Genomic DNA, 23,915 nt, shown 5'->3' with positions numbered 1-23,915 from the left:
AGCTCTGGTGGTTTCTTTTATGCAAGTGGCTGAGAAAGGAGTCATTTTATGCATTCACTTCACAGAGTGAATGCTGTTGTAGCTTGTTATCCCTCAGTTTCTTTCACACTATGCTATTGGTCTCTTTTGTCCAGGGAAAACAAAACGCAGTATACAGAAGTGAAGCTGAGGTGTCCTAGCAGCACTAGTGTTAAAAAATGTTCCTCTTCAACTGGCACTTGAACCGGCCCTAACAATTCTGATGATCCCCTTGATCTTTCGTCGAGCACCATGTCAAACTCTTCCTTAGACCAGCACTTTGTTCTGGTCAGGATGATGCTCCAACCACACCATAAACCTGCTCAGAAATGTCTGAGGAACACAGCAAAGAGCCCAAGGTGTTGACCTGGGCTCTGCAGATGCTGGATCAGATTGGAATCTGAGGAGTTTAGGAGGCCAGGCCAACATCTTGTGCTCTTTCCTTTGCTTTCTTGGGGGGTGGGCGGTCACGTTGGTTTGGCCTTTTCATTTCATCCCCCACATTACTCCTCTCCCCTCAGGCTCTGTCTTTCACTTCCTCCCCCATCGTCTCCTCTTCTTGTCTGTTTTGTCTCTTCCCTCCCTCCCTTCCTTCTCTGCCACCTCCCTGTGTCTGCTGTGACAAAGATTCATGCATTAAAGCCTCAGCTACGCCTTCTGAATACCAACCCAACTTCAGCAATCTGTGAGACAGAGGGAGAAATTCTGAATGTTTTCCTGTGAGGAAACAGTTGATAGGACACAATGACAAATCAGTGGCTCAGGACCCAACCTTGACCCCTCCCCCATGATGGAGAGCAATATTTTCTACTGTTGTATCTGTTGCTATGATGCAGAGCTGTCTTTCCCCGTCAGACCTCAGTGAAGCAGTCATGATTCTCCTGAAGGAGGAAACAATCGATATGATTACAGCAGCCACAGCTCTCATTACCTTTGGTGTGTACAGTGCAGAGTTAGCCCCCTTTGCCTCCAGTGAGCCATACTGGACATAAAGATGAATAACAGCTGACTTTGCTACCATGGTAACCCCTCCAGAGCTCCTCCCACCCTCCTTCTAGTTGCCATTCCCCCCATATGTCTCCTCTGTGTACTGTGGTGCAGCAGAGTCAGTCTGGACTGAGCAGACTACAGCCCCTACAGGGTTCCACAGCAGGGCCAAGAAATTAATAGAATTTTTCCAAGAAAGTCAACAGTAAACATGCTGCAGTCTCCCTCCCAATCTATAACAATATGTCATTTTATTTTGACCTGTAATTATAATAACTGAACAACAATTCATGATATAAACTTTCCGCTAATCAGTCCATCATTACAAATACATTATATGCTGTTAAACATTCTTCAGAAAGCACAGGACTTTACTTGAAATGCTGCAGTGGAGAATCTCAAAGTGTTGGGACAAGGAAACATAATATACTGTATATGAGATTTTTCATGAGGGGTTTATAAAAAATAACTTTAAAGTAGTAAAATAGGAAGTTTAATCTCCTAAACCACTGATCATCAACTGGTGGCCCTCGGGCCACATCTGGGCCGCCGGAGCTTCCTATCCAGTCCACAGAATATTGATGAATTCAGTAAATGTGGGAGATAAAAAATGTGTTCCAGTATTGAGTATACCTAGCATTTGTTTTCTTCAGTGTTTCCCCATACTATGATTTATGATTGATCTATGATTTTCTTTTTTTTTTCTATTTCAAATTGGTAAAATATCACTCAGCACTTCCTTGTCCTGCTTTCACTCTTTCTCTCTCACACACACACACACACACACTCTCTCTCTCTCTCTTTTTAAGACAGTGAGAATATAAAACAACAGTAGGCCAATTAATTAAATGTTATTCTTTTCATTTGAAAGCCTGGCCAACACAGTGTCTGCTTAGACCCCTACACTAAACCATTCTGAATTACCACCAAATGAACTGCTGTTGGCTCATATCCTTGTTTTAAAACATCATAGAGAAATAATACAGGTGGAGATGAAAGGATGATGCAAGTGACAGAGGATAATGACGGAGAAAACTCTAATGCTGTAAAATGTTTAACTTTGTTGACTGCTGCTCTAAGACAGGTTGTGTGTGTCTGTGTGTGTGTGTGTGTTGTTGTTGTTTCTTTGCTATGGTGATAGGTCCTTGGCATGAGGTGATTTATGCTTGCTTGCTTCTTCAGGCTCTGATCAGTACTGTGGCCCTGCTTTACTCTCCTGATGACTGAAGTCTTTTGTCCTCTCTCTGTGTTGCAGTTGAAAGAGAACTGGTTCAGAAGAGGACTTTCACCCGATGGATGAACCTACATTTGGAAAAGGTTTGTTGATAGCTTCTTAAAATGGTAGCCACAGAAAATACACACAGAGGAGAAACAGTAATCATGGTTTCCACACTCAGTTATTACAGAGCTGCTTACTGAGCGTCCAGTTACTACCTGGGTGGAACAAGACAATTTCTTTTATTGCCACTCCACCCCCAAAACACAGGGTAGCTCCATCTTTACTACAGACTGTATCATGAAGCTTAGATTGCCCCACCATGCTCCCTGTATGGGCTTTACACTGCAGCTGAGACACGATGTACACAACAGTAGGTCTAAATTATACATGTGGTTGTGTGGAACTGCCTCTGTGCCACATTAAAGTTTGATACACTGTAAAGAGTTCATCTGACAGAACAGTGGTGATGTTACAGGCTGCTGCTGTGTCTGAGCAATTGGCTAGGAGAGGCTTTGGGCTAAATAGAGGATAAATGATTTGTGGTAATTGCTGAGAATCCTGTCAATGAATGGAATTAGAAACTAACAATGTGTGGAGGCCAAAGAGAGACACAACAATGGATAAGTAAGTACATAAATGTGACTCATGAATTACAAATATCATTTTAAATAATCAGTATCTTTCTCAAAAAATCCAGTACTGGTCAGATTATCATGGAAATAAAACATTTTTTGGCAATATTTTAATATATCGTTTTTTAATTTAGTTTATACATTTGTTTCTCCTGTCCCTAACGCTAGCTTTGTTCGTGTGTGTTGTCATCAGTTTATCATGGTAAATGCTACACGATGTAGCATCTCCACCAATCACCACAGGTGTCCACAGACAGACACAAATGTTCTAAACTTAATTTCTAAACCAGGTTTTCAAACTGTGACACTCGTCACCAAGGGGGCGTGGCAGAAAACAATAGAAAGCCATGATCATCAGTAGCAGCAGCCACACAGCTTATGGAGATAATGAAGGTACTTTGTTGCAATTTGCATAAAGAATTGCTCTCCTTCTTCTCTGAGTCAAAATGTAGTCAAATCTTAACACACAGACATGATACACATGCATTTAGAGTCTTTATGACTTACACACATATCATGACTCAACATCTTAACAAATGTTCAGAAATCCACTTAGAAATCAGGCAGGTTCTGAAGTGTCTAAACCCAAGTCCCTCACCTGCGATTAAAAGTCTTGGATGTTCTTGTTTCTGTCTCCTGGACACCTTTACATGATAACTAGAGTCAGCAAAAGGCTAACAATTAGTTTTTATCAACACTTAATCTACTTGTTTAATCAGCTACTGTAATTGTTTTCTATATAGAAGTTCAGACAGTGGTGGAAAAATGGCCATTACAGAGTCTAACAGGATGTCTATGTTGTTTTGTTTTGTCTAATCAACAGTCCAGAAGCTGTGAATCCTCACAACAGAGAATCTGGAACCAGATAATATTCAGTGTTTTTGCTTGAAAGATTACTAAAACTATTCATCTGTTATCAAAATAGTTTCTAATAAACTTTCAGCTGATTGATTAATCAGTTAAATGACCAATCATTTCACCTCTATTAGAAAGTTATCAGAAGGTTTGGCTGAAAACTATAGTATCAGTCAACCAGACTGATGAAGCGATTTTCTTTCCTTTTCTCACTTATGTGTAGTCCACCTGTACCTTATCAAGCTGTCAAGCTTTATGTCGAACATACCTCAGCATAGATAGGTTACTATGGGTCACTCCTATAAAATGACTGTACAATGAAATGAAAGTTATTTCATTGTTAGCTGTAGTTACAGTACACCTGTGCTTTGCAGTGAACTCCTGCAGAGCCTTACATCACTGTGTTTCCACTGACACGCTGTGTTTCTGTGGAAACTGTAGTTTCACTTCTGAGCCTTTTTTTTTTTTTTTTTTCATTTCTGATTTCACTCCCCAACCAGGGGTGAGTCAGGGTGAGTTGAGAGTCTGATCACTTCTTCTGTTTTCTCTCACACAATGGGCCTCTCTTCTCTTATTCACTGTTTGGCCCTGCATCAAATCTCTGACCCACTAACAGACAATCATACATTTGTCTCTGTGTCATCTTGGAAAGTTACAGTCACTTTACCCTGCCGCCACCCTCCCGCCACCATTCACCTATTCACCTTGTTCAGACAAGTTCACAAATACCTGAGTTAGCAATGACTTGTTGTGATAACAGAATAAATGTTGGCTCAGGCAGTGCAGGCTGCAGGTTACTGACTGATTTTCAGATAAATCTGCATAGTTTACACTTGTGTCAACAGTTGGGTATTCAAGATGTAAGAACATCTCCACATATGTCCTTATAGTTGCTTAAAGTGTACAGCGGTCAGTACAGGTGATTTTTCTGGGTGTTTGGCAGGGACGTTGGCATGGCTCTGCTGTTATTTAGGTTTGATGCTGGACAGATTCCTAGAAATGTCAAATAATCTCCACATTATCATGTTTAGGACACCTGAAGACCTGTCTGCAGGTCACAGAGGTTTTAGTAGAAACATTGAATGACAATCATGAAGGCATATTGGCTCAGAGCATGGTGCATGGAAGCCTATTTCATTTTTACACAAACTACAAGCTAAACAAAAGTGTGATTGTCTTCGCAGGCTCTCATTCACGTTGCTCTCTCATCCACACAGATCGTTCAGTGATATTGAGCTGATTAGGGATCAGTTTATTTACATCTTGCTAGAACGTAGGATCAGTTTGTCTCTAATGCTTTAGCTTTTAACATCCAGTAGCTATCTGAACTACCCCTAACTGTCTAAATGGGGTCACAGACTTTGAAAATACATCCCTGTCATGGGATCCATTTTGATAAAATATTCTGAAATATTCTCCTTTCTCTTCATTCTCAGTGTGACCCAGCCATTGAGGTCCATGACCTTTTCCAGGACATCCAGGATGGACGCATCCTCATGGCCCTGCTGGAAGAGCTCTCTGGCTGCAAGCTGGTCAGACAATTACACTGCCAGAAATTTTCACACATGTAACTGTACAGTGTTGGGTATAATAATCACAACAGCAGCTTTCCTGACACAGATAGCAGTAGTTGTTGTATAGGCAGTATTTATATCATCTGATTATATTTCTTATTCTAAATAATCTTCCAGCTTCATTGGTTCAAGAGGTCCTCCCATCGTATCTTCAGACTCAACAACATTGCCAAGGTCCTGTCTTTCCTTGAGGAGAGAAACGTGAGTACCACGGCCATCAGCTGCTGTATTGCTCAATGAATAGCTAAACTGTTGACACATATAGAATGTGTGTGTCCCCAGGTAAAGCTGGTCAGTATTGATGCAGCTGATGTTGCTGATGGAAACTCCTCCATCATCCTGGGTCTCATCTGGAACATCATCCTCTTCTTCCAGGTAATCTCATTTTCAATCTCTGCCACTTTGTTTGATATATCCTCATTTAAAACCCATTCATCCCCTCTACTGTGTACTTTGAGTTTCCACCTCATCTCCTTTCCTCTGCTCCTTTTTTCATACAAAATAAGGTCAAGTGTAAGAATAAAATGTCTATTTCACAGCCTGTGCACTTTCCATTCATAAAAGCCCATCAGAGTGCAGCTTGCTGGGTAGTTTATGTAATTCACAGTGTAGCTCTGTGCCTTGAGGAAACAGTTCACACTGTCCTCTCATTCCAGACTCATTCCACTGTATGAAGCTGAGAACACTGTCAGGTCTCAGCTGGGATTAATGGTAATGATGAGCGAGATCTGGTCTGATCTGGTCTGGTCAGAGGAACTGATGGGTAATTTCTCATAAGTGTCCTGTTATGTTTCAAAGAGCCCACAAGTAATAGGTACTGCAACAATTCAACAGATCCTTAATTTTCTCTTCAGTTCTGCCACTTACTGTCTCATCTTCGAAAGCAATTGCTTGTTTCGTGCAGTAATAGCAAGCAATGAGAGTATATTCATAAATAAATCTGACCATGAAAATTGATTCTTGACTGCAGGAACAGTAGTTTGACAAAACACTTGCTGTCCTCTTAGCTTGCTTTTTCAGTGCTTTCATTTTTTGTTCATCTTTTTCCTTCTGTTCTTACTGACCCTTACTAGAACACCACAGAGGTTGCACTTGTTCCTGTGAAACTGATGGGGCCAGAAGCTTGGTGACATAGGCCATTTTCTCATATGAACCACGTGTGAAAACGCTATTACCCTTTTACGCATCAAATGAATTCCCACTGGAAATCCTCTTGATGGTTTAGGTGAGGCATGGTGCCCATCTAGAGTGTGCAGGAGGAAGGAAGGAGGATAGTAACATCATCAACACTCCCATTCATTCACTATGAATTCTCCTGTTTACAGATCATGTCAATCGGCCATTACACAGACTTTGTACTAGGGAGCATTAAACCTGGATGGTGTTTTTTAAACACAACAAAAACCTTTTGACTGACCACTTCAGTTTCTTATCAGTGTATACTCCCAGATATTTTGGTAATGGTCTTTCTTTTCTTTTTCAAAAGCCAATAACTTGCTCTCTAAAAGATTTTTTTGTCCTACTTATTTTTATCCTCTTCACTTACATGGCCACCTCTTACCTCCTCATAGATTTCCATCTCATTCTAAAAGGCAGCTTGAGACTCTAAATCAGTGTGTGTGCTCAGTAAATGAAGTCACGTTGAAACAACAAACAGCTGCTCAAGAAACATTAGTGAAGTGTCCAGTTCCTTTTAACCCTCGAAATTTGGGCACTATGTGTTAAAAGGGCTCCATCTCCCATATAAGTTATTTCAGTGTGCTGGTTACTTTTTAATAGCAATATTCAGAAAAATATTTGCTTGAGTGTCAGTATAAAACACTGGGATAAACAATCTGTTGGAGAAACATGGATGAATTTGATACTCAACATTTGAACTGACCAGTAAGACCTTTGACTAAAGTGGAAAACAATCCAAATTTCTGTCTCTGTACAGATTAAGGAGCTGACTGGGAACATCAGAAGCCAATTCCCCTCCACCTCCAGCCTGTCATCCATTCCCACCAGCTCTGACTCTGACACATCCTACTGCAGCACACCATCAGATGAGAGACAGTCAGCGTCCACAGCCATGCGAGAACACAGCAAGGCCATCAAGAAACTGCTACAGTGGGTGCAGAAGCGAACACGCAAGTGAGTCTGCCATTTTTAGTTAAGATTAAATCTTGGGTTAAAAAATGTGACAATTTCTTAGTCATCTGTTTTTGTTTTTCCTAGTGAATACCTAGTACAGGGAAGCCCAGTGGTGCAGTGGTTAGCAATGTTGCCTCATAACAAGAAAGGCCTGGGTTCTGGTGCAACCAGGGCCCTTCTGTGTTGTTCTGCAGTCGTCCAAAGACATGCAGGTTAATTGATGACTCTAAATTGCCCATAGGTGTGAATGGTTTTTTATCTCTATACACCAGCTCTGTGATAGACTCTCACCCAGTGTCCCTGGAATTGGCTTCAGCCCCCGTGCAACCCTCAAAGGAAAAGTGGTCAGCTAAGGGATGGATGGATAAATAGCAGCAGAGGGGCCCACTAGTGTTCCGCCTCCTGACATCCAAATGGCACCCTGCTGGAGCCCAGCTCTGTCTCCTCAGTATCACAGTGTTGCCAACTCTCACACGATTCTAGAAGCATCCTGTCTCACACTAACCGGTGTAGGCTCTTTTTCTTTGACCTTATCAAATGGCTATGACCCAGCAGCCCAATCCATGCATCGCTATGGGCATGGTACAGCATCTTACTATAGCCTTATTAACCCAAATGCTTTTCTGACGAGCACACACGTGAGCTGTTACAGACAAATTACAAGTTTATACAATGAAACCCATTGGAATTCAGTGGCTGTGCTGCAGGATTCCAGGAGTCCATCTTCATTAAAGCCTTCGGGACATTTTTATTTCAGCAGAAGATTGTCTTTGTGGCAAGTGGCTTATTAAAAGGACCTATCTAATCTGTTACACAAATAAAAAGTAAGGGAACCGATAGTAGGGTCTAATAATGAAAACACAGCTTACTGCACTCAGCCTGTACGTTGTTGTAGATACTAAAGTTGCCTCAGGCCAAAGATGTGTCCTGAACCATAAAGTAAATAACATCAGCTGTCACTGGCAGTGTGTTTGGGTATAGATCTCTATATTTGCTCCACCCAAATTACCTTACATTAATAAAATCAAATAAGAATTAAAATGTGAAAAAGGTGAATGGAATTTAATTTATGGTATGGCATTAAAAAATTACATTTAGACAATTCAACAGCAACATCTCATTCAAGAGACAGTGCTACTGTTACTCCACATTTACACAAAAAAGTAGTTTCTTTGTTCCTTTTGATGCACAGTCTGATCTGTGAACTTATGTCTGCTCATAGGTATGGTGTAGCAGTTCAGGATTTTGGGAAGAGCTGGACAAGTGGTCTAGCCTTCCTGGCTGTCATTAAGTCCATTGACCCCAGCCTGGTAGACATGAGGAAAGCCCTGCTGAGGAGTGCCAGGGAGAATCTAGAGGACGCCTTCAGGATAGCCCACTACAGCCTCGGTATCCCACGCCTCCTGGAGCCTGAGGGTAACAAGAAAATATCTATTTTTCCATATTAGCCTTATCTGGTTGCTTCCCACAACTGTGATACCATGATGAGCCTTACAATTACTGATTTTCTAAAGGGGGAAAAATAGAAACCACCCCCCAATAGTAATACAGTTGATCCTCTTTTAGAGAGTGCTTATTCATAAGGGTGATATACTTAAACAAATGACAGATAGAACTGACATTTTGTGGTCATTTCCATAATTAGAATAAATAAAATAGGCATTTATTTGTTAACAACTGTGGCAATTGTTCTTTATTTGCCCAGATGTAACTATCAACGCACCCTGATGAACAGTCCATCATGACATATGTGTCACAGTTCTTGGAACACTTCCCTGGCATAGAGGAGGTAAGAATTGGTGCTAACAGTGCATGGATGGTTTGTGTCTGACATCAGATTTTGACCAAACACTGATTTCTGATCATGAGCACTGATTTCTGATTTCTGCCATTTTTTTGTTTCTAACTCAGCCAGAGGAGCCCTGCCAGCTGATTGAAAGAAGCGTCTCTATGGGCCGACTCAACTTCCGTGACACTGATTCTGACCACATAAGAAATGGTGCTCAACGAAGCAGAGTGAGGGAGAGGTCCTACAGGTTCCAGAGGGATTACACCCAACCCCCACCCAAAATCTTAATTTCCTCAGTGTCAGAGGACAGGAGTGCCATTTCACACCCGTTTAGGACAGCTACAGCTCGCTCGTGGTCAACTGAAGACTTCTTAGCAGATTCCCCCCACATGGAAGACATGTCCAGCAGTGTGGTTGAAGACTCCAAGGAACCGGTCAATGAGGTCTTAACCAACTCAACCTCTAACTCCCCACAATTGTCTTACACTCACTCTCCCACCAGTTCTTCAGTGACTGAGTGTGTAAACACTGAGTCAGTAATCGGTGACTCTGCAATCAGCTCACCAGACTCCTGGGTGGAGAGTGAATTCGGGGTGATGCCAGAGAAGTTTTGTGAGAGCCAAAGTGACAGTTCTTTGTGTGACAGTGGAACAGCCTGGGATGTGTACCATGCCACCCCTGTGGAGGTCACCAATATTGATGAAGGGTTCGTCCCATCCATAGAGGATAGAGTCCCTTATGAGCAATCGATTACCAAGTCATACGATGATGAAGGGATTTACTCACTGAGCTCACTTGGAGAGAACACAGGAACAAATCCAAGGGCTATCTGAGAAAAAGCAAGCAGAAGTACTGAAAAGAGAAACAGGTAATCCTTGAGAACTACAACCAGGACATGACACTAGAGCAGAGCAAAGCAGAGATCACAAGAGAAGAAGATGCAAAACAGATGAATACAAGTCCACTTCAAAAAGATAAAGAACCCAGAGAGCAAGAACCTTCATATGAACTGTGCGATGCAGAAGTACTGGCCAACTCTGGTGCTGACGATCATCTTGAAACCGATAAAACTAATCAGTCCCATCTTAGCTCCAACACTGAAATACCACTCCCTGACCAGTTTGCAGATTCTGTGAAGCAAACCAGTATTGGAGAGAGCACTTGCAGAGAACCGGAATGTTTAAAGGAAACTGTAGACTTCACTGGTGATGCACAAGACAATGAAGGACAAATGAATGGTCGAACTGAGAGTCTGAATGAGAGAAATAACTCTGAGGAGGCCTCAGTGGAAAGCCAGTGTCAGAGAACAGATTCTCCTTTAGCAGAGAAAAGACAGGACCCAGTGGATGAAGGGGTTGTAGAAACACAAGAAAGTGAAGGAATTCTAAGAGATTACCCAGATCGTCAAGAAAGCATTAGCACAACAACTGTTGGTGCCTTAGCAAACACACATCCAACCGACCAAGAGGTAGCACCAAGCATTCCTCTGATCTCCATTTCCTGTGAGCCTGAAGAGCAGAATGAAGAGGAAACATGTGACCCAGAAACACAAGCTCATGCTGAGGATGAAGAGGCAAAACAGCCAGAGGCAACTGGAACTAATGGGACTGACACAGATGTCAATAGCCTTCAAAATCCAGATGAACAGAGTTGTGACTCCAATGACAATGCTGACGAAAACCTCGATAACAGAAGCCTGATAACAGAAAATGTTAAACCAACAGCTTCAGAGCAAATATGGGACATTAGAAAATGGGCATTTGGATTATACAGATGAACATGACATCAGGAATTCTTCAAATGTAGACACATATGTTCCATACACAAGAGATAACATGGAAATAAGTGAAACCAAACAGGAATGTGAGTTTCCTCACAATAACTCTCAGACAGATAATACTGACAAGGACTTAATTGCTCAAACTTCTTCTATAGATGATACATCTCAGCCTTTGACTACTACTGAGCAGGACAAAATGGGTGACACCTTTTCTGACAGTGAGACAGCAAACACACAGCAGAGCACACTGGATTCAGTCAACTCAGAGCCAGATGGTAAGATAGGTGTTTCATGTTATGAACCACCTAGTGCGTCCAGAGACATGAACTTCTTTTATGCAGATCGAAGTTCTCCCACAGAGGATCTAGTTGGTGATCCTGTTGAACCCATGGATCTGTTCTACCCAGACAAAGAGGAAACCATATTTACTGAGCCCCTTGATACTGAAATGCAGAGCTGGCCTTCAGTTCTGAGTGTATCAGCTCTCCAGCCAGCACCAACTTCAGAAACTCTGCCCGATGACCAACCACTCAGCTCGCAAGATGAAGACTTCAGGAACAGAGTGGATTTAATACAAGAGAATGACAAGGTAAATGCAAGTTTATTAAACAGTGCCTCTGTACAGGCTGACCATTTCAACCTAAAATTAGCTTCAGGTTTATGCAAAAAAATTAAGTATTTCAGTTTATTTTCAGTGACATTTTGGCCATTTTAATACTTCTGACAGATCCAATGGCATGACTCTAGGGGTTCCAATATTATTTGATAAGTCGGATAGTGCCACCATTTTATTCCAGACTGAAATTTATTAAATGGATGGCAATTATTATTTTATACAGACATTTTTGATCTGAGAATGAAGGCTAAAAACTTTTCTCTATCAGGTTGAGGGTTTGAGTGAAATATCTTGATATTTTTTTAACTGGTTGTCATAAAACTTGAACTATTAAAACTCTGATGATCCCTTGACTTTCCATTTAGTACCATCATCAAAACTCTCTGACCAAATATGTAGAAAACTAACAATATTCTAACCAGGTATGGAGCCCCCAAATCTTTTATTTTGTGTGGAGTTTAACTGGGGGCTCCATACCTGTGATAATACTAAACCAAGGAGGTGAATATGTAGACATTACAAACAAAAATCAAAACTACAAATTGAGTCAAATTACAACATGAAACAGAAAAAACATTTTTTCAGCTCAAAACCTGAAATTAATTTTGTCAGATAGCTCTGCTGATAAAGTAAAACCAGCAAAAGTCTTTTTTTGGTCAAGTAAGCAGCATTATAGAAAACACTGCCTTCACACTGCTTGTGCGTGTGTATGTGTGTCTGATGGTCCAAGTGCCCAAACAGGAACATGATGCAATGTGGCACTTCACACTTCCACAATATCACACATAATGGCCTGATGACCTGCTGATATTCATTATCCACAGTCACACCATTCTGATCCACTGATGCTCTTTGGAAGCTCTCGGCCAATCAGTATGATGTGCTCAGGCTTGTTCTCTGTTATTATGACTTATTTACTGGAGGGATTGGATACAGAGTCAGAGTTAAACAAACAGTAAATGCTGTCTGACAACTTAAACTACCTGTTATAAGCTCTGGCAAGATAATTCACAGAAACAGGGGAAAATATCTAGATTCCTTTTTATTCCATTTGTGTCCAGTGTTTTGTGGGGTGTATGTACATATAATTGTACATATGTACATATTAAATATCCTAAAACAAGAATTTGTTTAAATAAGATTATATGTGAAGATGACAGACAACAATATTAAATTGTCACCTTGTCTTAATTTTGGGTTTTGTCAACAAAAGAAGGAAGAATAGCTGAACACATGCATCAGAGCAAATATGTCACTGTCATACATCAGTTTTTTGCCCTTATCAAGAATATGTCTTTTCTGCATATTTTTCTTAAAATTGGTTCCCAGTGTCCTCCAAACGTAGGTGTTTATATGGTGTGCTGTCAGACCATTGCCCAAGGCAAAAGAGTTTACTGGGTACTAATGAGGAGAACAGCTTACGCCTTAGGACAGTCTTTCCATGAAAGCATTCATGGTGTTGCAATGGTTGTCCAGGTTCTAGATGATCCAGCAGACACAACTTTTAAAACATACTGATCCTTAAATAGTTATAATCACTCCAAGCAGCCATTGGAGTCAGAAATGTTGGTTTCATCTCAGCATATAAATATATTGGATGCAATGATAATATGCTGATAAGCATGAAAAGCTTTGCTGTTCTGATAAAGATGGTGTGGAAAGGTAAGAAGTCATTAAAAGAAAAATGCTTCATCTTCTGGGGGCATGGATGTAGTCAGTAAAAATCTGTGGTAGTAGATGGTAAACAGACTGCACTGAAATAGCACTTTTCTAGTTATGTTGACCACACAAAGCGCTTCACACTACAGGTCAGGGATTGGACCTCTGACTTTCTGATTAGTGGGCGATCTGCTATATCTTCTGAGCCCTAGTCCATTTTGTTCCATGTTGACACTACAAGAAAGTTCACAGGGTATCCAAAATAGAAAGTGTTTATTTTCTCAGGAACATGAATCAATTGAGTTTTTCTTTTTAAACGGAGTTTCTTTAAACTCCAGTTTTGGCCTGCAGGTAGTGCTAGAGAAAAGGTCCAATAAACATTGGGATTCATCCTCTGGGAACGGTGAATATCCACAGTAAATTTCATCAACAAGCTGGAGTATGTTTTACATATATATTGCTCTCGAGCACTGGCTATTTGATCAGTAGTAGATGAAATGTCTTTGTTTAGATCTAAGTGAGTAACTGGTGACCTGCATACCATCGCCATGCTTAGGCAACCCTGCAAGTGCGACAATAACATGCAAAGACACTTTTGACTTTACCTCCTGCACATAATTAAGTTCCTAAAGGATTTCTCTCTCTTTGTTTCTTGCTGTTGTTAGGTGATCACTAAGACCAACCAGGAGACTGACAAAGCATCTGAATCCCAGGAGCAGAGTTTGTTGCCTGGGGAGAATACAGGAGCACTGTGGGGTGATGATAATCCAGCAGATGGCAGTGATATCAGTGAGGCTGAGCAACAGTGCCCAGGCTCTGCCAGGGAAAACACAGATCCTGTGAGGTAGGTTTTCTATTCTTAGTCAGCTCCCCGGAACACTGAGAAACACACTTTACCCAGGGGGAAATCAGTGTTATGGCAATGGATGGGACTGCTTTGACCCGGCCTTCCTCAGTTGGCTCAGATATTTCCTTAAATGTACTGAGCAAAGTATTCTCTGTAGGTTGGTGACGGGAATGAAGACAGGCCTTATGAGGGTTGAACGACTGTGGCTTAAAAAAAGTAATGAGGATTACAGACATTAATGTTGTTGAATTAATTAATGTAATAGAGAGCTTGATTCTGTTCATGTTCAACAGAGGAATTAACTTGATTCTTAAGACTTTCATATATCAACCCCATTTTTGATACTATTTATACGTTGCATTTTTTCTGCAACAGCTGTTCGCTGTATTTACATTCTGTAATCATCTCTTTATGCCACAGTCTCTTTTTTCAAGTGGGAGTGATTTATACAGGGATTCAGAGGAAATGATGTATACATGAAGACAATATGATAGTTCACTATTTTTTTCATACTTTATCATCATCAGTTGACACATATTATTGATGGGCTCATGCCCATTTCATTGGTAACATAGCACAACCTTTTAGCCCATCATTTTTGAAAACCCTCAATAATGCGTTTATTTCTTTCCAGTAGTTTTTATTTAGCTCTTCTCAAAAATGTCCCTTTGTCCAGTATTTCACAAGACTTTACACCTAATAAAACAAATAAATACAATTCTGGACCCATGGAGATTTTTTGAATACATTTTATTTCCTTTTAACACCAAGAAAATGGGATCGCAGCATTCCATATGACCTAAGAATATGGGTGAGGTGAGCATAGAAATTTCCCAGTCTCATCCATTGTCATAATATAGTTGTGTGTGTTTATACAAGTGTCCAACTGATTAGTATCAGTTACAGTTAATAGTTTTTCTCAGATTTTTGCTTTTGCTACAGTTGGTGTCCAAAAAATAGATTTGTACATCTTTAAAGGTGAAACAGGAAAAAATGACCTCTGAAGTTATTGGTTGTAGTAAAGGAGACCAACATCCATTTGTACATTTGTTCTGGGAAAGTAGCATTTTGGTTTTGGTTTCACACTTATGTTATTTCAATGGCTTTTCCCATAGCACAACCTGGGTCTGCTCTCTGCTGTTGAGTCCCAAACTAATGGATTTTGTCTTTTCAGGAGTGACAGTAAAAGTTTCAGCAGACAATCTGAAAGTCAGATCCCTCCAGTTCTCCGTCACAGAAAGGGGGCTCGCCTCACTGAGTCTGTGGTTAGTCTGACCTTTCTTTCCCTATGGAGATATTACTATCTTTGGATAAATAATCACTCTGATATTGTACACTGAGTGTGTGACTGATAGTTTTCCCACTCACAGGACAATCAGAGAGCTGTGACTGCAGCATCCAGTACAGCTGACAGTGGTGACATTTGGTAAGAATGTGGTTACATCATATATCCTACACTCTGCTGAATAGAAGGTTGTCATCCTTGTGTACGAAATGAAGAAAATCACAATTTGAGTGATTTCACTGATGTTAGGTATTCACTGATACTAATCATGATCAGGCCTTAGTTAATAATTTAAAGACAAAGAATATTATTAATTGGTGTATTTATCAGTTTGTATTTATTCATCTATACCTCCGCTTTATAATTGTGTGGAATCAGCCTAATGCTGCTAAAACAAGTTGGAATCCATCTCCCTCCTTCTTTAGTTAATGCAAGTTAAGTTTGCAATGGATGGTGGGACAGTGAGGGCTGCAGAGCATGAACTCCAAATTTGAACAGCAGAGGGATTTCTCAGTCTAATTTCTAGAACAGAGGAGCTATCGACCTAATGTAATTGAATTAGTGCTGGAAAGCAGACTGCCAAGGAAATGCTCCCTAATTTGGGACACAGCACACAAAACATCCTGAATATTTACTAACACTAATACTACTATGACATATGACAGAAATGAGAATCAATCCATCCTAAGTTTCAGAACCTGGTGGCTGCTTTTGGTTATAATCTCTTTATTTTTGCATCTCCTCTGACCTTTTTCTGACTTCTCTTTCTCTCTCTCGCTCTCGCTCTCTCTCTCTCTCTCACACACACACACTCTCACTCTGTGTGTGTGTAGGTGGAGTGAGAACTGGGAGCTCCATCTGCTGCTGCTGCTGTGGCTGCTGCTCTACTGTTTCTGGTTACTGCCACAGATGGACCTGAAGACACTGCCCAGCCTGCTGCTGAACCTCAACCACTGAACACACATTTAGACAAACACACACACACACATAAACAGAGAAACTTTATCAGTTACAAATATATAAACTTTATATAAACACACACACACACGCACACACACACACATATACATACATATATATACATATATATATATATAGCTCAACTGCCACTCATTAAACTTTCATTACTCTGGGTCAAGTGAAGGCATTTAAAAGATAGGTTTCAAACTTTTACAGCTTTTTTTTAGGTTTTTGCTTAGCTTTTGATGTGGCTTGAAGTGATCTGTATGAGTACAGTATAAGGACCACCAGTGGGGGAACAAGACACTTTAGAGAAAGTAATAATGCTGTGAAAATAAACAGAATAGATTAGAATTGTAATTTTACAAAAATAAGATGTAATGTAATGAATACAATCATAATTTCACAAGGTAATAAAAGTAGAATATTTTGAGAGGAAACTGTTTTAAAAGTCCAATTGTAATTCTGAGAAAAAGCCATATTTCATTTTTCTTTATTCAATAAAAGTATAAAGTAACTATTTTAGATTTAAAACTCATAAAACTAAAAATAATGTCACTAATTAGGTTGTAATTTTATGAGGAAGAGTGTTATGAATTAAGTTATAATTCAGAGAAAAATTGATAATATTATGAAATAAAAAACTACTGTCATACATTTTTTTTTCTCATAAAATGATAACTTCTTGTAAAGAAGCAACTTTATTCTGAAAATACTCACTATTTCCTTATAATTTTATGTGCGTTTTTTTTCTCAAAATTACAATGTCCTCTCAAAAATGGCACATTTATATTTAAATATTAAAATTTTACTCTTAATATCCCCTCTAACAGTGGCCCTAGTAGCTCTATTGCAGATCTGCTCCTGTTTTAACAACACTATAGAAGTTTGTGTTTTATTGCTGTGCAAAGCAGATCGAGTTGACCTTGTAGGACTATATGACTGTACAGCACACTCTGATTTGTAGATAGAGATATATGCTAGGGATTTATGTATGCACAGTTGCCTGATGTGAATAGCCATTTAACCCAGATGAAGATATTATATATAACATCTTCCCAGATGAAGATGTTACATATATACATATACAAACTGCCAAAGATAGTGTTGGAAGTGCCAATACAGAAAGTACACAACTCACCGAAAAAGCCCAGTAATGAAAATGTTATTTTTAACATGTCAGAACTCTGGTATAACTCTTGTACTAAAACATCACCCCAGCTCTCCGTTGTATAGTTGAGGCAGAATATGTATTTGTAATATTTTATGGCTCATGAGATGTATGAATGGATTTTAAAAAGTTTTATGATAAAGAAATGTTTTATGTGACTGAGCTATGCTTGAGCTTGCCCAAGCCTGTCAATGGAAAGAGAATGCTTTACAATGAAATATCTTTCTATATGTTATTTTTGAACAATGTCTGTAATGAAGTGTTATGACAAAGTGATGCTAAATATTTTTCATTTAATCATCATAGTCATCGGTCCTCCATCAGCAAGCACAATTCTGCTTCCACACCAGCCGACTGGTGGGTGAAGTCTGTTTACTCTTCATACAAATACAGCTCCTCCGTCCACTGAGGGGCAGCAAAAAAGCCATTCATTCAGTTCAGTACAAACTGGGTCATTCCAACAACACAGTGCATCATAATCATATCTCAAGTGTGGGTCTGGATGTGGTCTTGTACTTTTATCCATGTGAGAACTAGAGCTGTGTTCCAGTTCCATTCTTTTCACTATTGCATACATACGGACTATATGCTAATCATCATCATTTAAGAAATCAGTTCATGTGATTGTTTTATACTTAAAGGAAACAGACATCAGCCAAACTGCAACTTTGGAATGCCACTGCCAATTAAACTTCACAAAAAGACAGCAATGCAGTTGTTATTGTGACAGATGACAAACACTTTTTATGTCAAAACATAATTATTTCATGATGATGACACAACCATTCTGTGATCCTATTTAACAAACCACAGTAGTAATGACACCTATGGCCTTTACAATCTGATTTAGGGTTGAGATTATCATTAGAATACATTAGGTAAGCATTCAATACAATTTAATATTGGATTAGGTTTACAATTTAGATAAGAAATAGATTTGGATTAGGATAAGGCTTCGCTTTAAATTTCAAGTGGAACCACAATTAAGATTAAAATAAGGATTAGATATAGGTTAGAGGCAGAGTTTAGGTTAGTGAGAAGGCTTGGCTTTAGAACTGGATTAAAACCTGACCCTGGTTTAGAACTGAAGTCAAATGAGTCCTTCAGGTTTTATAACATTTGGTCCATTGAACATGTTGGTGGGTACACACAGCAAAGATAGGCACCAAATTCATTGTCCCCAGTAGAAAACTCCCAAACAAAGGCATTAGACTCTTTGTTCCTACTGACCGTTAAGTTATTCAATCATTCATTCTTGGTATTTTGTGTTATCCTAAATGTGTTTAAAGTGAGTCGGTGTTTAGTCCTTGTTTAAGGAAATGGAATGGCCCGCAGGACCATATCAGCTGCCTCCCCACCTCCACCACCAAACCATTGAAAGGACTGACCCAGTTAAAGCATATTAGCTTTTGTATTGGAACCTCAATTGTTTTAATTGTTTCAGCAGCACCAGTCAAGTGCAATAAATGATCTGTTTTAAACTCTTTTTCTCTGGTTATGTCTGTGTTTGTTTACACCTCTTAGCGTACTGGCAGATCCTTTAGCTATCTGTGAGACATTTATAGTTAATTCAATATGAGTAGTACATTTTTTAGTACAGTAGTTACATTCAGTGATATGTAGTTAGCTAATGACTCTTCTGTGTGTATAAACAGTTTAATAAATAGTGAAATATATTTAATCAGTCCAAGTAAGGTGACACAGTAAACTGCTGGTTTTAAGCATAACCAAACCATGCTCATCTGTATTTTTGGGTAGAATGTAAACCACTGTGATGGTGTACTTCTTTGGTCATTGTGGATTTATTTTAGAGTCACAGAGCTTGAAGCCAGTTTATCTTCTCTTGGAGGTTTAGTTTATTACCACCATCCACATGAACATGTCTCTCCTGGATGCAGGGAATGATAGAAATAAATAAAATGGTTCATACTGAGATGCTACCTGTTGGTACTGTTTTTTCAGGTCAGTGTGTTCTGAGTGACAACGTTTTCATGATGGAAAATAAATTTTGTTAGGAGTTGATCTTGAAATATAAACACACAAAGTTGCATGTGAGATTAACCTGTAGTGCTAAACTGCATGTTGATCAAGAGAACTCTGTGAGGAGTTCTATTAACCTTGGTGTCTGAAGAGACACTGTGCCTATGTGTAGCAGTGCTGCCATCTGGAGGACACTTTGTGACACAGTCAATTATTTCAAGAGGAACTTAACTGCACCCAGAGGCAGTGAAGTGCTCCTACAGCTGTAGCTGGTGTTGTACGTCCTGAGCATGTTGGATTAGGAAAAATATGGTTTTATCTGCCAACATAACTGTAGGATATTTTGTTAAGCAATTCAGCAGTAGCTTTCTCTCTTTCTAAATTGGATTACAGTGAAATAAAAGTCCTTAAAACAAATTAACAAAGACACTTGCACAACTTCAAATATGAAATATTCTCTGATGAAGAATACATTTTAACTAAGCTTTACTTCTTACAGGTCATACACAGGTAATGCATAATTTAGGTGATAATACAATTTCTGCCAGAAACAGCCACATCTTGTGTGTCATTGAAAAGAAGATAAATTCTGTATGAATTTCTCGTTCTTGTGTATTCTAACGTTTATCTAAAACATATGTATGACATTGATTTATACCAATTTATGGGGACACATAACATTTTTAAAAACATCTGTTTTTCAGTGCTGTAGAAGCACTGCATTTTGCTCCTGTTAATAGTTGCATATGCAGGAGTGAATGCCATTATTTACAGTGCACTATGATATGGTAAATACCATTATCTACATTAATATGTAGCACCTGACTGGTACCTGCTGGGATAGAGTATATTAAGAATCTGTTTATTTCTCCATTGTTTTCAGCTCACTGGAAACATAATTTTAGATGTGCTTGTTAAAAATGCAACCAAATGTAAAGCTCATTCAGCTACAGTGTGTCACAGTTCTACCTTGGAAGGCCTGCAGAGTTGGACAATACTAGATTTATTACTTCTACATATACTACCTTAACTGTGCATTTCGTTGGGGACACCATACTAATACTGGGGTTTACCTTTGCTCTCAAATCTGCCTCAGTCCTTATTGGCCTGGGTTCAACAAGATGTTGGAAACTTGCCTCTGAGATTCTGCTCCATGTTGACATGACTGCATCACATCATCTCAGCAGATTTGTCAGCTGCACATTCATGCTGCCAACCTCCTGTTCTACCACATCCCAAAGGTGTTCTACTGGATTCAGATCTGGTGACTGAGGAGGTCACTGAAGTTCACTGAACTCACTGTCATGTTCATGAAAGCAGTTTGAGACGACTTCTGCTTTGTGACATGGAGCGTTATCCTGCTGGAAGTAGCCATTAGAAGATGGTGAACTGTGGCCATAAAGGGATGAACATGGTCAGCAACAACACTCAGACTGTGACATTCGAACCATGATTGGTTGGTATTAAGGGCCCAAAGTGAGTCAAGAAAACATTCCCCACACCATTACACCAGCAGCAGCAGTCTGGACTGTTGACACAAGGCAGGTTGGCTCCATGGATTCATGCTGTACAAGCCAAATTCTGACCCTACCATCTGCTGCCTCAGCAGAAATCCAGATCCACCAGACCAGGCTGCATGTTTTCAGTCTTCAGCAGTCCAGTTTTGGTGAGTGTGTGTTCACTGCAGCCTCAGGTTTCTGTTCGAGGCTGACAGGAGTGGAACCTGACGTGGTCTACTGCTGCTGTAGTCCATCCACCTCAAAGTTGGAGGTTTTGTGCTTTTCTGTTCACCACAGTTGTAGAGTGGTTACCTGAGTTACCATGACCTTTCTGTCAGCTCCATTCTCCACTGACCTCTCTCATCCAGCAGTTTCAGAAACACTCAAACCAGCCTGTCTGACACCAACTATCACATCACAGTCAGAGTCACTGAGATAACATGTTCCTCATTCTGATGTTTGATGTCACATTAACTGAAGCTCATGATCTGTATCTGTGTGATTTTATGCATTATATTGCTGCCACATGATTGGATAATTGCATGGAAATGCAGGTGTGTAGGTGTTCCTAATTAAGTGCTAGGTGAGTGTAAATTTGCATTCTGTCTGTACAATGCACAAAGCATTGTGCAAAATGTGTGTATATGGCCTAAGTATATCTGTTGTGAGGTACTGTATAGCTTTTCCATGTCCTTTCCTTAAGTGTTTGTCATCTTAAATAGCTCTCTACTGATCTACCTCTTCAGACTGTCCCCTGCTCTCCTGTAGCATGTGGTTTTCAGTCCCTCATGGAGGATAAATCTTATTATTATTGTTACTATTCTGATTCTTCTTATCATTATTATTGTAAGAACTATATCTGCTCCATTTATCTGTTATCGATGGATGTTATTTTAATGTGTAATCCTTGAAGCGTTCCTGCAGCTTAAATTTCGAAATTGATGTTAAAAAAAGAAAACAAATGAAAAGTTTTAGAAGCGGTTACGGCTCCTGATATTTCCCTTACTGCTCCAAAACATTTAGAGGCGCGACCGAAGCCAACTGTTCCTTCTCAGTCTTCCCTCAAATGAGGCCAGTGACAGAGGCTCCAGACTTCCAGCACATTACGGGCACGGGGATTCTCGTTCACTAAGCTAGAGTGGCGTGCCAGTGCCCGACCCGTAGTTACGTAGTTTACGTTAATTTTGTGGCGTAGCAGAGGCCCAGGTGAAAGGAAGTGGTCCCACCGTGGACGAACAGCCACCAAATCGGGACAGCAAGGGTGAATGGCAGCGTAAATTTCCAACGAATGATTTCAAGCCTTTCTAGTCAAGACCATCAGTCGAAAAACAGAGATCGGGTGAGGTTATGTGCCGACTTGTATGACTCGTGTGTTTGGAATACTCTTTTGGATGTGTTGGCCTTCTTAGCTGTTAGCTTGCTAGCTTTCTGGCAGTCTGACACGGTGATGGTGCATGGTGGCTGCAGTTACTGCTCAGACGTTGTGTTGCATTACACGCAGTAAATTTTGGGTGAAGCCATGTTTTGGGACCAGCCAAGCACACTCAGACACACATGCCTTTGGCCATTACGATAGCCAGGTTAGTAAATAGTTCCGGACAGGCTCGATCCCTTTGATTTAACGTTCGTTAGTCATGCTAGGTTAAGGTACCCTGTTGAACGCTGCAAGAGGGTTCCCACTGCAGTTTTGCGAGTCTTTGCCCAGTCGTTAACACAGTGTAAGAGGCTAATAGGCTATCGCAGACATTGCCTACTTCATTGATTCCAAGTCTTTCTTTACAACAAGCATCATTTAAGCTAACTTAACGCTAATAAGCTAAGTTGTCATTAACTTGTTTTTCAGTGTTAGCTAACGTCACGAATCACACTTTCCCACCAATTATCAGGCCAAGGACCTCGAAAGGCTCCATTGTAAAGATAAGTTAATGGAGGCATCTGGATTTATTTAATTAAAATGTTTCATATTCAAGTGTATTAACTCGGCTAATTAGTTAAATACTTGGCTGCTTAGTTGCTAACCAGCTAGCTAATGATAGTCTGCATGGTCTCTGCTAATAACTTCGACTGAATGGTCAAGTGTCCAGCTACCCAGCTAAAGGCTTTTACTTGCCATATATGTGTTAATGTGGTGTACAAAAGACAAGTGAACGTGTGTTAATATTTGGGTAAGTACTGTGGAGTACAGAGAATTGTGGCAACTAATAAACTGGCCCGAGGTGATACAGTATGTGACAGCTACAGGCTATGATGCAGTAAAAACGCGTTATTCTGGCTAATGTTCTGAACATTGTGTTCTGCATGTATGCCTTACTTCACACAGCTGCCAAAGATACTTGTCTGTCTTGCTCGCCATAACCTTTGTTAACAAAATTGTAAAACAATGGTAGATGTGTTGTCATGTCAACATAAGCTCACAGGTGTGAAACATTTAGAAATTTAAGGCAGATGTTGGGATCAAGACAACCAGCACATCTCTGTGTTACTGATCTTCCAGTTTAACATTTCAGTGTCAGTTCTGAAAAAGACTTGAGATCTTTCTGTTAAAGTTGCTCTGGTACTCTATCTACTCAGGGCCTAAATGTATGTAAATGTTTCTATATAATTTAAAACTGCACACGGTGCAGTTACATTAACAGTTACAGTATGTATTTTGTAGCCTAATGTGGGCCAGATAAGCGGCTCCTATGAAAATCTGTTTAACAAACCACTTTGCAAGCAGTTTACTGCCTATGTGTCAATTATAAGTGAAAGGACAGATGTCACATCTTTTGTCAGGTGACACAGTGGCTAGATTTGCCAATTAAATGCATTGTTGATTCTAAGTGGTTTGTTGATTCTTGGTATGCCGCTGTGCCTTGCGGTACACTTGTAAACAGTAAGTCACCAGTGTGTCACGGACAGACACTACTTA

General features: G+C 39.9%; 2 protein-coding genes across 2 annotated transcripts in view; both read left to right on the top strand.

The window, feature by feature from the left end:
- Positions 1 to 19,011, top strand: part of clmna (calmin a) — a 43,359-nt gene extending 24,348 nt beyond the window's left edge. The window contains 14 exon segments of the mRNA XM_051078335.1: positions 2,261 to 2,322; positions 5,148 to 5,243; positions 5,403 to 5,486; positions 5,568 to 5,660; positions 7,222 to 7,418; positions 8,641 to 8,834; positions 9,124 to 9,140; positions 9,142 to 9,207; positions 9,330 to 10,037; positions 10,914 to 11,576; positions 13,928 to 14,106; positions 15,284 to 15,374; positions 15,480 to 15,535; positions 16,228 to 19,011. Of these exon segments, the coding sequence (XP_050934292.1) occupies positions 2,261 to 2,322; positions 5,148 to 5,243; positions 5,403 to 5,486; positions 5,568 to 5,660; positions 7,222 to 7,418; positions 8,641 to 8,834; positions 9,124 to 9,140; positions 9,142 to 9,207; positions 9,330 to 10,037; positions 10,914 to 11,576; positions 13,928 to 14,106; positions 15,284 to 15,374; positions 15,480 to 15,535; positions 16,228 to 16,351 (2,630 nt within the window). The 3' untranslated portion in view covers positions 16,352 to 19,011.
- Positions 19,012 to 22,106: 3,095 nt separating this feature from the next.
- The window catches only part of dicer1 (dicer 1, ribonuclease type III), a 38,823-nt gene continuing 37,014 nt past the window's right edge, over positions 22,107 to 23,915 (top strand). Inside the window, 1 exon segment of the mRNA XM_018697701.2 lies at positions 22,107 to 22,343. The gene's annotated coding sequence lies outside the window, so the exon portion shown is untranslated.

This window comes from Lates calcarifer, linkage group LG19 (genome assembly GCF_001640805.2).
Source record: "Lates calcarifer isolate ASB-BC8 linkage group LG19, TLL_Latcal_v3, whole genome shotgun sequence".
Lineage (NCBI taxonomy): Eukaryota > Metazoa > Chordata > Actinopteri > Centropomidae > Lates > Lates calcarifer.
This window is presented reverse-complemented; position numbering and strand designations above follow the sequence as displayed.